The 13427-nt window shown below is 36.9% G+C and overlaps 1 protein-coding gene across 50 annotated transcripts in view; it reads right to left on the bottom strand.

Annotated features, from left to right (window-relative positions):
- The window catches only part of RIMS2 (regulating synaptic membrane exocytosis 2), a 445064-nt gene that overhangs the window by 66311 nt on the left and 365326 nt on the right, over positions 1–13427 (bottom strand). For 45 of the 50 annotated variants that reach the window (XM_064394206.1, XM_064393838.1, XM_064393857.1 and 42 more), the window contains one exon: positions 3084–3256. The exons of the other annotated variants lie outside the window; for them this stretch is intronic. In XM_064394206.1, coding sequence (XP_064250276.1) covers positions 3084–3256 — 173 coding nt within the window. The remainder of the gene's footprint in view (positions 1–3083; positions 3257–13427) is intronic. 50 annotated transcript variants of the gene reach the window in all.

Raw genomic sequence — 13427 nt, 5'->3', positions numbered from 1 at the left:
CTTGTCCACTGAATACACAAGTCATAATATTTCAATATGTTAAGGAGGCACAGCTATGTGTGTAAATAAATGTGTATGTATATTTAAAGCTGCTCCTTTTCAGGAATCAATCTGGCTTTTCTGTTTCATTCTTACCCTAGAAAAATGCTCAGACAATGCTAAGAAATGAGCACTGACTCTACCATAGTAAAGGAGGTGAATATAAACTTTTCTGTTCTTTCACAACTTGCATACTAAAAGTAGTCAAAATGTGCAAAGTGGAGAAATAATGTTAGAGACTGGTTTCCATGAAGGGAGCCAAAATCTAACACAAACAAAAGTCACTACACAACAGTCACTTAATAACATCTTTTTTCTTTATAGAGATTCCTGACTCACGTCACTTCTTCCTGAAGGCAGAGATCAGCTAGCAACAAGAAGAACAAGCTGGCTCAGGAAACAAGGAATTGTTCCTCAAAAAGGAGTTTACTTTCTATGGGAGACAGCATATTGGCTAAACACCAGCTTGAGTGAAATCTAGAAACCTGGAACAGAGTCATGCCTCAGAAAGGCAGGACTTTCAGATCTATCAGACTGGGAAATTAGTGGGAAATTGAAGAGAAAACGGTCTTTAAATAATTCTTTCACACACTACCATACAACAGTCTCTGGAACACATATGCTAAGGCACTCTTAAAGACAGCTGGTTCTAAACAACTGTTTTTGCTAAAATCTAAAAAGCATGAACATAAGTGAAGAAATGATGGCACAATACATAAAGGCAGTAGTATGGCTATGTTAGTTCATATCACCCAAGATTACACTAGGCATTTTTATTCTCTCTTTGAATCCCCTTTGTTTTAGTATGTTATGTATGTGAGCATATACAAGCATGCACATGTGTACGTGTGTAGCAAGGAAAGAAAATGGATTTCCATGGATTGCTCTGTGCTTACCCTAATGTATATGAGTACAATTTTACAGACATAAGTTATTTAGAAGTAGTGCAGAATTTTCAGGCTAAAAAAATGTATTTTTTCTGACATTTTCTGCCATTCTTTTGTGACTGAGAATGAGTTCAAGAATACTCATAAAATCTGAAACTAATTTTTCTAATGAAGAAAAGAGGAATGTTGTATTCCTCTCAATGCACCATACATGGATTTTTCAATACAAAATGTCAGACATTTACATTGTTTTAAGGATTTGGGGCAAAATGTATAATTCTAGAATATTTTCTGATAAAACCAGAGCCAGTTGTGTTGCAATGTTTCTGGGTACAACACAGCAGCTGAAGTGCATTGCCCTTCCACAATACAGCAATCCTTGACAGTTATTCACATGGAACAAAAAAAAAAAAAAAAAAAACAAAACCAAAAAAAAAGGAAGACTCTGCTTTATCCACATTGACTGTCAATCAGTATATGCCACAAAGAGGACTGGAAAAAAAATCCAATTTTTCTTTTTTAGTATGGCCATAAATATAAGTAAAGATAATTTTGATATTGCTGAGTTTTCACTCAACAAAGCATTTTTCCATTAAATAATAATTCAAGTAGGAAATTTAATAAAGAAACTTACAATTTCAACTGTTTATTACAGTCAAACCCAAACTTTAGTCTAAACTAATTTAAAAAATAATATGCTGCAGTTGTATGCATATCAATGAGCCAAGTTGGTGTGCTGCCTCATTTGGTATGCAGAACAAGTTCATTGAAGCTGAGAATGAAACTTGATTAAATATGAAAGCATGATGACTGAAAGCAAAAACAAACAGAAAAAGAGCTGCAGAGAGCATAGGCAATAAGCAAGCAAAGGGAATAAAAAGGGAAGACAAGTAGGGTGCTGGTAAAGGAAAAAGAATAGAACTACATAAACAGAAATATATTTTACCTGTCATCCTCTTTCCCTTCCTCAGCTTGGTCTTGACCTTTTTCATCATGCCCTGATTCTTTGATCTCCTCCTTATCACAGTTCTCTGTCACCTCTTGCCCTTCCCCTTTTTCATTAATTTCTTGCTCTTTTGCTTTTTCATTCTCCTCTTTTTCTTCCTCCTCAGGAAATACTTCATCTTGTTCATCCCCTTCCAGCCCTCCCTCTTTTTTCCCCTCTATATCCCTTGTCCTTCTGAAGTCAACAAAAATTGAAAAGGCATGCAAAAAGAAAAAAGAAAAGACTAAATTAGTTAGGAGAAGAGCATGCATGAAGAAAGGAAATGCAAAAGAAATGAAATAAAAACAAAAGAATAGAAGCACACATAATGTAAGTCATGCTTGCTAGGAGTCCAGCCTACACTAGAGAGCTTTGGAGCAGTTCCTTAGTAAGGCCCTATTCAAATAAAATTTGCATGGCAATACCTCACATTTAGAAAGAAATATGTGACAGAAACTGTGTGGTCCTAAGAATGCTCATATGAGCAGATGCTTAAATTTGCAAATGCTTTCTTTCAAGAGGACAATTTTCTGAGAATTATTATAGGTGATGGAGGTGGCCTACACCTTCCAGAAAAATTATCTTTAATTTGTGCATCAAATGAAACCCAAAGCTCCTCTGAGTGCACACAGGGTGAAGGCAAAGAAAATGCTGTGTTTTGGTCACAGATACACAATGTTCATCTTGTTGAAGAGCAGCTCAATGATTGGACACTTACAGTTGAATTGGACTAGTGTAAGTATTAAATAAACTGAATTGGTCTCTGTAAGTATTAAATAATACATCTATAAAAGTTCAGTGTTCTACTGAAAAGAAAAATAAGATGCCTCTGCTGGCACAAATTTTCGAGTTAAACCGTCTTTTCAGCCATATTAAGTATATTTTACAAAATGGTTTTCAGAAAGCGTGTCTAATGCTTGCTGACAACATATGTTTGTTATTTCAGTGTATGTTAGATAATCCAAAACAACAAAACTTGGCTAAAAACAAATTCCATGAAGACTTCAAGAAGCATTACGTAAAAAAGGCATTTAAGCCAGAATTTTGCAAAATCCCTGCAGATGTCATTCTGGGCGAAATGCTAATGTCAAATACAAATATTGATAAGTGTTCCATTACTAAAATGACACAGCTCCATTACTACGGCTGACACCACAGCTGATCATGCTCACCTGATTTTCTTGTTTCCCCTTGGGCGCTCCGACTGCACGGACATGTAGCTCGTGCTGCTGAAGCGGGAAGCGCTGCTGGTCCGGGACACGGCCGAGACATCGCTGACGTCGCTGTCCGAGGACTTGTTGGAAACATTGTCTGAGCCTCGGTGAGGATCCCGCCCTGACCGGTACTGCAAGAGCAAAGGGACAAAGACATGGTGTTGTTGTGACATGCGACCACAGAGCAGCTATGGACCTGGTCCCTCCTGCTATCTAAACTGCCTTTGTCACCACGCTGCCTGAACTTTTGAAATTAAGTTTTTCCTGATACAGAATAGAAATTATGTCTTGGTATCTATTAATTTTACTCTGCTTTACTGTCTCAGTCCTTAATTTCAACTTGTACAGAATTTCCAGTATGTCCAGAAGTTTCACAAAACTTAGAAAAGACATCTAAACCCTTACAGAATATTCTTACCACAACTGTTTCACCAGTACAGAAAGGAAAGCAGAGAGATTAGTGACTTGCCTATGATTATTGAGCTCATGAAAGATTAAACAAGAGACAGAATGTGCTGCATGCTATCTATAAAGCGCAAGTCTCTTTTGGGGCCTAGCCTGTTTACAAGAACTTCTAACTGACAAATGCTAATTTTTTTCTTTTCTAAGTAAATAGATAGATAAGATTATCAAATCAAAAGACAAAGTGATGTTGCAGCTGTGCAAACAAACCCGCATCTTGCTGAACTGCTGGGCTGGGAAGTCTGAAAGGATGGGACTGGACTAGAGGTGATTTGTAGGGAAAATGTACATTTGCCTCAGAAACTAAAAGATTACAAAGGTTTTTGAGCTTGTTAACAGTAATACCAAACATAGAACTGGCAGGTGACTGGTGATCAGCAGTAAGCCCATACAACATAGACAGTATCATGCAGCAGAATTCAGGTTTGATCTTAACAATATACAATGGATATTTGTTTTTGTTACACATTAGTGCTAAATTAATGTTAAATCTGTGCCACCCTGCATGGCACTATAAGCAAATATAGTAAAGAGCAGAAAGATATTTTTCCTTCTCTTTATATACAGGCATTTCTGTGTATACAGAAATCTGATGGGTTGCTACTGGTAACCTTTTCAGGGAAATAGTACTTCAAGATTAATTGTCAATGATCACCAGGTGATTCTTTGGAAATAAGACAGTACAGAGCAGTACAGACAAAGAGCAGCACAGACAGGACTGAAAGAAAACAATGTGAAAAAATAATCTACCTAACACATCAGTGGCTTGTTGAACTCTTGGGGATAGCGACATAGGACTCAGCCACATGTAGAAAATAAACCATAATGCAAAATGGCAGACCTGTGTAGTATACTGCAGAAGAGAAGGGTGTCCAGGTTTAGCTGTTAAATTGGTCCCTTTTTAATAGTTTTAGAAGAACTATCTTTCATGAGCTACACAGATCATTTGTTTCTGCTCTCTTGCAAGGGATGTTACACTGGGAAATATTCTGAAAGACTGTGCAGTATCTGAATAGGATTTCAGATATATCTCAATAGGATTTCAAAATAGCATTTCAGTGCCTTTCCTCAGAAATTATTTTTACACATAGAAATAGTAAGTTATTTTGCTCATTTTAAGACAGGGAAATGAACAAGACAAAAATACTCATGCAAGTTAGACTGTACATCTGCTGCAGAAAGTGACCAATCATAGCCATAACTCCACACTCACAAAAATGGTTGCACATTCTATGCCAAACTTTATCATTCTTCCTGATCTGTACTAATTTACCATACTTGTGTTCATAAACAACCACTCAAGTCCCTACCAGCCTTTAAGTATAAAAGTGAACTTAGTTACCCATAAACTCAGAAATTGTAAACTCTGTGATTATAAGGTTCAAAATGTTAATATTTACTGACTGGTTCTATTGATCCCATTAATAGTTTTGCTTGATGAAGCGCATATTATTACTTATATATTCAATTTGGAATGAAAAAGCAATGATTAAACAGCTTTCCTGATCATCAGAGATAATGGAATATTATAACAGAATAAAAGGAGTGTCCTTTTAAATCAGCAACTACTTAGCCCTTTAGAGAAATATAAAAAAATTTTGCCTAGAGAATTGTTCATGTATTGAGTCCTATCCCCCCACCTAACCTTCCCTAGGATGATTCTTCCTTTAAGACAAAGTTATGAATGCAGTTTCTGCTGATTTAGCCTAAAGCTACCAAGACTGGGAATACAGCCTGGTGTAGTGGGCTACCATCACATACTATGGAAAAGGCAACGCAGAGCTGCCCTCAGGCCTGCAGCACCATCTGAGCCCCCAGGCAGATGTCACTGCTGTGCCAAAGCCTGTGCTGCCATGGCCACACTGCCACTGGCTGCCACCAAGCCGAGGGACAGCCGAGACATCAGTGGCTGTGTGAGCAGGGCTCCTGCTGCCCACGGCGCTGGGCGCACTGCTGGTGTGACAGAGCTGGTGTGGCTCTGCTCTGGGGAGCACAGCACCGCGGGTGAGCCATTGATGGAATTGTTAATCCTATTGCAGCTGGGGGACGGATAATTGGTGCGGTGACTCTCAGAACAGGACTCGGCCTGCAGATCCTACACTGAGCTTGCCCAGCAGTCCATGGAAATGAGCCCTTCTGAATTAAACAGAAAGTGGCGAACAGAATCATTTTACACAGTTATTGTAGAGTCATTCTGCAGTACACTAAGTGTCAAAAATATGTGGTTTTGATTTTCTGTTTCATTTACATGCCTAGAGAATGTCAGTTTTTAAACTACTACATAGCAATGTGGTGTATATAATAAATCAGACATTTCCATAAATAAAAATACCCCTATTTTGTTGGTTTGGTTCGTTTTTTTTAGCCAATGCAATAGTAATAATCTAGTGATATAGAGCGAAGACTGAGAACTTAAAAGTAAATCATTTTAGAAATACAATATGGAAAAGGTCTTCAAATCATTACCTTGTCTCTTTTTTCTCAGTTGTACGTAAAAGTATTTCCTATTAAATTTTTGTTGAGACTGATGTCACTGAAATTTTATTTGACTGCTACAGCTTCAGGATGTTTTAAGATTAAAACTGGGAAAGTTAATTGATCTTTTCATTAAATTGGAATGTCTTAATATACAATATTTTTAAAGGTTTTGTTTATATCTTGTCTGAGTTACAGTTACCTGCTCTAATATATACAAAAAAGCTGCCTACCAAGGAAATGTAAATTAAATGTAAATGAAATTAAATTGTCTTTCTTGCGAGACAAAGTTCAGATACCTCACATTCACTCATTAACTGCTCCTAATTACCCTTTATTCTGCTGCTGAGGTGTAATTTTAACCTTATATCTGACTTAATTTTGTTTAGGAAGCTGATTACAGTAGGGTATTGCATGTTAGTCTTTCTGTTACTCCAGCACAGAAGACCAAAGGAACCACATTGTTTGTCTGAGAAGCCATGCTGCCATTTTAGTTTCGAATTTGTTTCTTAAATTGCGGTTCTATACAAGGCAGCTTTTCAAATGCTCCTTTGCTGACTGCCTCAAGAGTAAAATTGCATTTCCACTGTGTGAATATTGATTTTTTAAAAGCATTCGGTCCTCATGTCATATACTCCACCTGCAAAATGCAACCATTTTTTCAGTTTTGTGCTACTGCTTTTTCAGTTTTTGTGTTAAGTTAAAGTTGCCCCAAGGTATCACATCTTCATATATTTCACATCCAAATTTCTTTCTTCCTCCAAATTTCACTTTCCTTTTTTCCTAAATGTCACCCACTGTATGACAAGATCAACTATTGGACTGAGAAAGTAATTTTTAGCCAAGTGCTATCCCCCCATTATATCTGAAAAACAGATACCATTTCCCATCCCTCTTCAGTGCTCTTCCTGTGTCCTGTCTGTAGGATTTGCACCATCTGACTGCACATTGACAGGGAACTGCAGTTCCCATGGCTGGATCAGCATGGCCACTGCTTTCGATCATCGGCTGCAGAAACTACCCTGTGCTCCAACATCCCTCAGATGAAAACACGAGTGCAAGGACAGTAATGAGCATCACACCCCCCCTGGGTTGAACAATTAGGTGGTCAGGGGGTGGTGAAATGTACCTTCACACTATAAAGATTAGCTAAAAGGTTTCTTTCAGATTCTTTTTCTTTTTAAAATGCCAGCCTCAACAGTAGGAAAATTATCTCCTGACTTTCCCCAGGCTGGAAATATTGTTGGAATATGGTTAAATTTTCATTTCCACCCCAATAAAGACTCATATAATAAAGGCAAGATTCTGGACTTTACGACCCATTAAGCAGTCAACCCAACCTCTTCAAGCTGCTTCAAAAATGGGAAGTCTGCTGAAAGCAGGGGGATTGATTAAAAGTTGCTTTTGAAATTTTAATAATAAGATGGTTTTCTCCTATTTTGCAATGTTGAAGAATGAGAATAATTTAATTATTACAGATTCTATCAAACAAGTATTCCAAAGTTTCTAAAAGCATTTTTATCTGTGTTAGCAGAATAATCAGCTGGAGAGCCTCACAAAAGGACAGTTAGGTGTTAGTACCTATGCCTTTTAACTTCAAGAGATTACCGTCCTTTAGTGACAAATTCACATCTATTAAAGCTGAAAAACAAATACCTACTCTGCTTCCTAAAATAACAACCAAGGCAAACATTTTGACCTCTTTGTGAACTACCAGTAAATGGCTGACAGGACACATAGAGCTGCAACTCGTCTGACAGGGATGCTCTTATTTCTGAAAAGAAACTGATTGGAACTTCTAGTTCAAAGGAAATTTTAAAGTGTGTCATGTTACTTTACTCTATTGTTACCAGTCTTCCATCTTGGACTATGCAGTCATGCAGTTGTCCAGGCAATTGACATTGTCTCTCTATTTTATTATCTTTTATTTTTTTATAGTCTACTCATCAGGTTTTATTTGCTAGCATTTACATAGGGACATACAAATCTGGTCAATGTTTTCAGTGATCAAAATTTTGGGAAGATGTTTCAGACAATTGTCTATTGTGCTACAACCAGAAGATTAAAGAAGCATTCTGGACTATTTCAATAGTTCTTTGGCTCACTAACAAAAGCTCTCAAGCAGCCAGAGCACGGCAATTTGAAACGTTCTATACCTCTTGGTGTGAATTCACAATCTCTAAGGCATTGCAAATTTTAGTTATTACCAAACATGATTTGAATGAATGTTACTAGATTGTTTGATTCTTTCTAAAACTTTTGTTAAGGCTCCCTAATGAAGTCTGCCATTAAAAATAAAGCCAAATACTTACTAATAATACAACAACAACATTAAATAGACTTATATAAAGCAAAAAAAAAATCAGACATTTTTACAAAATACCACATACAGATGAATACATACAATATATGTTTATCTTTATCTTGCATACACACAAACTCAAGATGAAGGCTATGATTAATCTGCCCTTTTGTGTAATTTATACATAGCCAGCTCAGTAATCTGTGTTTACATTTGTCACTCCTGTCAAGATCAATCAAGAAAATTTAGGTACAGCCAGCCAGGTCTGCCTTTGCCAGTTCTCATTTAGCTATCACATGGCACACAGAAGTCCCTCAGGAGATTAATTCTTGCACTGCTCTTGTATTAGATGTTAGGTATATAATGAAATCCACAGTTGCCTTGGGCTTCTCAATATGGAGCTGCAGCCAGACTACATTAGACTCATTTTTGGCTGCTGATCCTGTCCTTCTGCTTTGTAGACCTGGATCCTATCCTATCTTCCCTTTTTTATTTCTAATTCTTCGATGCTACTTTTTTAATCATATTATTTTCTTCATTCCAGTGAGTCACTGGAACATTGGCATTGTTTCAACTTTTCTCCCTTCACCCAGTTCTTGCTTTGTATTCAGCGCCCTTTGATCTCCTGAGCCTGGCCCTGTGCACCTCTACTGGAATTCTTGCCTTGCAGTAACATAAAGGAGAGAGCTATGGTGTTGCTACTTTTGAGCAGTACAGTGCCTGGACCAGTAAATCTAGCTGGGTGTACAGTGGTTATCTATACATTCATCCATCACTCCACAACTAAAACATCAATAAAAAGGAGCATTCATATTTCTATTGAACATGTGAAAAAAACCTTTTTTTCAAATTTTCACATCCTTTCCTTTGGAGTGTGGTGTCATCTGTTTATCAATTTCACTAACCAATAGTCACATATGCAGTCTTACAGAGGAGTTCCTAAAACCTGATTTCACTGTGGAACTAAGCAATGCTGCAAAAAGCATCCTACTGCTAAATTAGGGAAGGAAAACAACAAGGAAAAAGATTGAGTCCGCAGTGGGGCTTTGCAGGAAAAAAGGGCAGCCTCAGTTGTACTGACTTGAGCACAAATAGAACAAGAGGAGAAATCATTCCCCTCTGTTCAGCAGTCATTAGCCTGTATCTAGAGTATTGCAAGCAGTTTTGAGACCTAAAGTGAAGCACTGACATCGATAAACTAGATAAAGTTTATTTGAAGGCCACCAAGCTGGCTGGGGAAGCTGGGCTCGTTCTGACTGGAGCAGTGATGCATATGGGAGTGTCTAACAGCAGTTTATCAGGTCATACAGGGGAGAAGTCAAAAAGACAGAGACAAGCAATTCACAGCAGCTCTGACTGGCATGAGAAGGCACATTTGTACCATAGGCACAGTGAAGTAATGGATCACGTTACCCAGAGAAGTTGTGCAGTTTTTATCCTTGAATATTTTCAAGACCTGACCAGCTAAAGCCCTGAGGAAGCTGTATTGATGTCACACTGACCTTGCCTTGGACTCCTGCTAAGGGTTGGGCTAGACAGCTTTTGAGGTCCTTTCCCACCCAAGTTACTCAGGGTGATCCAGGAGCTGAAGTTAAAATTTCAAGGGCAGAAGTAATACAGAAGTCACCAATGTATCAGTGCCTAGGGACAACTGGAAATCTAGAGGGAAGTAGTCCAGAGGCAAGCCAAATCAAGAGACAAAAAATCATCACCTTCACATATGTTGGCATATGGTATAATTTTTTTTAAGAACTTTCAAAGTGCACAATGTTATATAAATACAGGAGAGTACTAGAAAATATTCTGTCATTACTTCAAGAGAACTTTTAGACCCTGTAAATATTTAGTAAAGTAAGGAGCAGTAAGGCAGCTCTTAAGTATTTGTATCTTTAAGTGAGCTTGAAAATTAGCTTGTCAACTAGGAAGTTTGTCTTCCTACAAAAGAATATGTTCCTGCAGTAATTTTCAATCACCAAGCAGTTTTTTCTCTCATGGGTTTTTTTCATACAATATGACTTTTAGAATATCAAGGCAACCTCTAATTTCAACTGCATTAATACTTGTTCTGAAATCAAGCTGTTATTGATGCAGAATTAATTCACAAATTACTTCCATCTAGTCTAGGGAACTAAATGTTATTATTTAATCTTACTTTAAGTCAGGACCAAATTTTAAAAATTCTGAAAGGAGAGAGAACTGCAAACTTTCTGCTGGAATTTATAAAGTCACCACATTATTTCAGACTGTTCAAAATCACAAAGACAGTGTTTAAAATCCCATCTCTTTTTTGAAAAACACAGTGGGTGAAAAACTGTTGTTTGAGATAAACAAAAAAAGAAATAAATCAAGAGAGGAATAATTATAACATCACCACAAAAAATTCTTAAAAGCAAATCTAAGATGTGTTACATACTGGAGTGAAAATATAGGGTTTATGATGGCCAAGCAGGTGTCTCCTAATATCTCTTCAAAAGCTACCTCAAAATAATTACACATAGAGAAATCTTCTACATTAAATCATAAACAGAATTGAAATAGGACTCTGGGACATGACACCACAGCAACACCATGGACCCCTTTGGTGGTATGCCTCATCTACTAGACAACCAGAGATCATCTTTAAAAGTGAAGGTAACAGCTTTCTATTATTTATCAAGGAAATTGAGATGTTTAGGAGGAGTTTTGACAGTTGAAATAATAAAATTGATTCTGACAGATTAATTGAGGCAAAAGAGAGACTCTAGGGTGAAACAGATATCATTGACTATATAAGCTGCAAGGAATACAAAATCTTATGTGCCCTTATGTGCCCATCTTGTTACAAGAGCTGATGCCTTGTATCAAATATTAAGAGAACCACAGAATGCATTTCTCTAACCAGAATATTCCCAACATTTTTTTTTAAAAGCCAAGATCTTGAATAAATATGAGCCTACTTAATATGAAGGTGAACAAATAAAAGCTTCAAAGGAAGAACCTTGCAATCATAATTAAGGGTAGAAGGATATCCAACAATCACTCCCCCTTTTCCAACGTGAAAAGAATTCAGAAAAGTATACAAAATGGAAAATAAAACAAAGCTCTTCCAATGATTTCTTTGAAACATTTACTATCCAATTTCCCTTTCATATTGATCTCCACCAGAATTTTAACTCCTATTTAAAACAGGTCTAAGTCAGTTACTAAGTTGCACTTTAGAGAAATGGGTCCACAATCTGGCTATGTGAGGGTGGGTAATCAACTATAAGTACATCTTCTCACACTTCCCAGAATCTTTTTGACTGCCACACATTAACTATTTTGTCTTACACGGAAGAAAATTTATTTAAAATAGACACCAGCAATCCTTTAGCAATCCACAGCACCATGTCAAGACTCCTGAAGATGCATCATCACAGACACAGTTCACTGTCAAAAGTCTGGGCTGTTCAAGTCAGGGCAATTGCAAAAGGTATCCAGGGACTTCCCAATTTACTGTGCAATTACATTTAACAGTATCTCCAGTACTTTAACTCCTGCTGAACTTCAGAATGTTTCTAGGACAGCCTGGTGAGCCTACACTTGCTTAATGGGTCCAGTTTGAGTGATAAACCTGTTTTTTCTGCTCCTTATTGGTCTTCTAACACTAGTACATCCTACTCACTTTGGATAAAACAAATCAAAGCATGCTTCCTGTATTTGTTTCCATTCCTCAAGTGGTCCACATGCCATTTCTGCCACCACTGCACTCAAAATCTTTTGCAGTTCATATAGTTCTAGAATGCAGTCAAAAGCTTATTTTTTAAAGAGAGTAACAAGGCAGAATTTCTGTTTTGAAAACCCCCTCTTTTGTCTATGGTTGTTCTACCTAATTTGGGCTTCTTTGACAAGTTACTTTGTGAATGCAAGCTAGGACATCAAATCATGTGCAGTTTAGGCATTTTTTTATACATTAACCTGGCTTTTAAACTTTATTTCCATAATTTGATTTCAGTCCTTTAGTCTCACAAAAACAAGTACAAATAAAATAAAAAGATGGCAAGGCAACCATCTTTTCTTATCACAGAACTTCTATTTCATTACACTTTATTTCAACCCAAAAGCCTGTTAACTATTTCAGCATACCTGATGGCTTAAGAACAGAAATACAAACTCTCCCCTAATCCTACCTTCATTATGTAACATTTAATATGCCTTTCACCAAATTTATGCTGGGACATGGCACCTTCAAAAGAATTCATGCTGAAGAGAACAGCTGGATTGACACATGGCCATCTGGTGAGCGCTTATTCCTGTAAGCAGAAGTGCCTAAGGCCACAATTGTTCAAGAACAGGATATAAATATATCTTTATACATCTATGATTTCACTTTCCAAGTCCTTAAATCTATAGATATCAGAGGATAGCCTGTGAAATCAAGTATGTTTTGAGGGGACATCACATAATGTTTTTTCTTAATCTTTTGTTTTCACTGATTATTAGGATACATCTTGGAAAATCTCTGCACAATAAGAAAACATAAGCTCAGCTGATAACTTTCCTGAAAATTTTCTGCTGATTCATGTCAAGCTAAAAGAGAAACAAATCTGCAAGATAGATACCATCATTTCCTTATCAATCCATAAACAAGGTAAACTGCTTAGAAAACATTATTTTCCTTAAAACATATTTCCTCAGCAGCTTTACTCTTGTTTTATTGCAACTAGGAAAACAAAAAGGCTGCAGGGAGATCCTGAGCAGGCAAACAGCTCCTACAGATCAGAAAAACTGAATTCTTTTTTTTTCTCAGTCATTGTCCTCAAGGGAGTAATAAGAAAACATTTACTACTTATGTCTTCCATATCTCATTTTAAATACTGTGATTTACCTTTGCTCACTTGTAAGGTTAATCTGAGTTTACTTTTACTGAAAACATGCAATATCTATGAATATTATTTACAATTTCATCTTCACGACAGAAACCACTTAAACAGTAGGGCAATAATACCTAACATTTGCAGAAAAGAAACAATAAAAATATCAATTGAAACCACATGAGGAATTTAGTTCATTTCGCAAGACAGGCACTTAGATTGGAACTATTC

The sequence above is a fragment of the Passer domesticus genome, chromosome 1, assembly GCF_036417665.1.
Source record: "Passer domesticus isolate bPasDom1 chromosome 1, bPasDom1.hap1, whole genome shotgun sequence".
NCBI lineage: Eukaryota > Metazoa > Chordata > Aves > Passeriformes > Passeridae > Passer > Passer domesticus.
The sequence above is the reverse complement of the archived record's forward strand: the minus strand, read 5'-3'. Positions and strand labels throughout refer to the sequence as shown.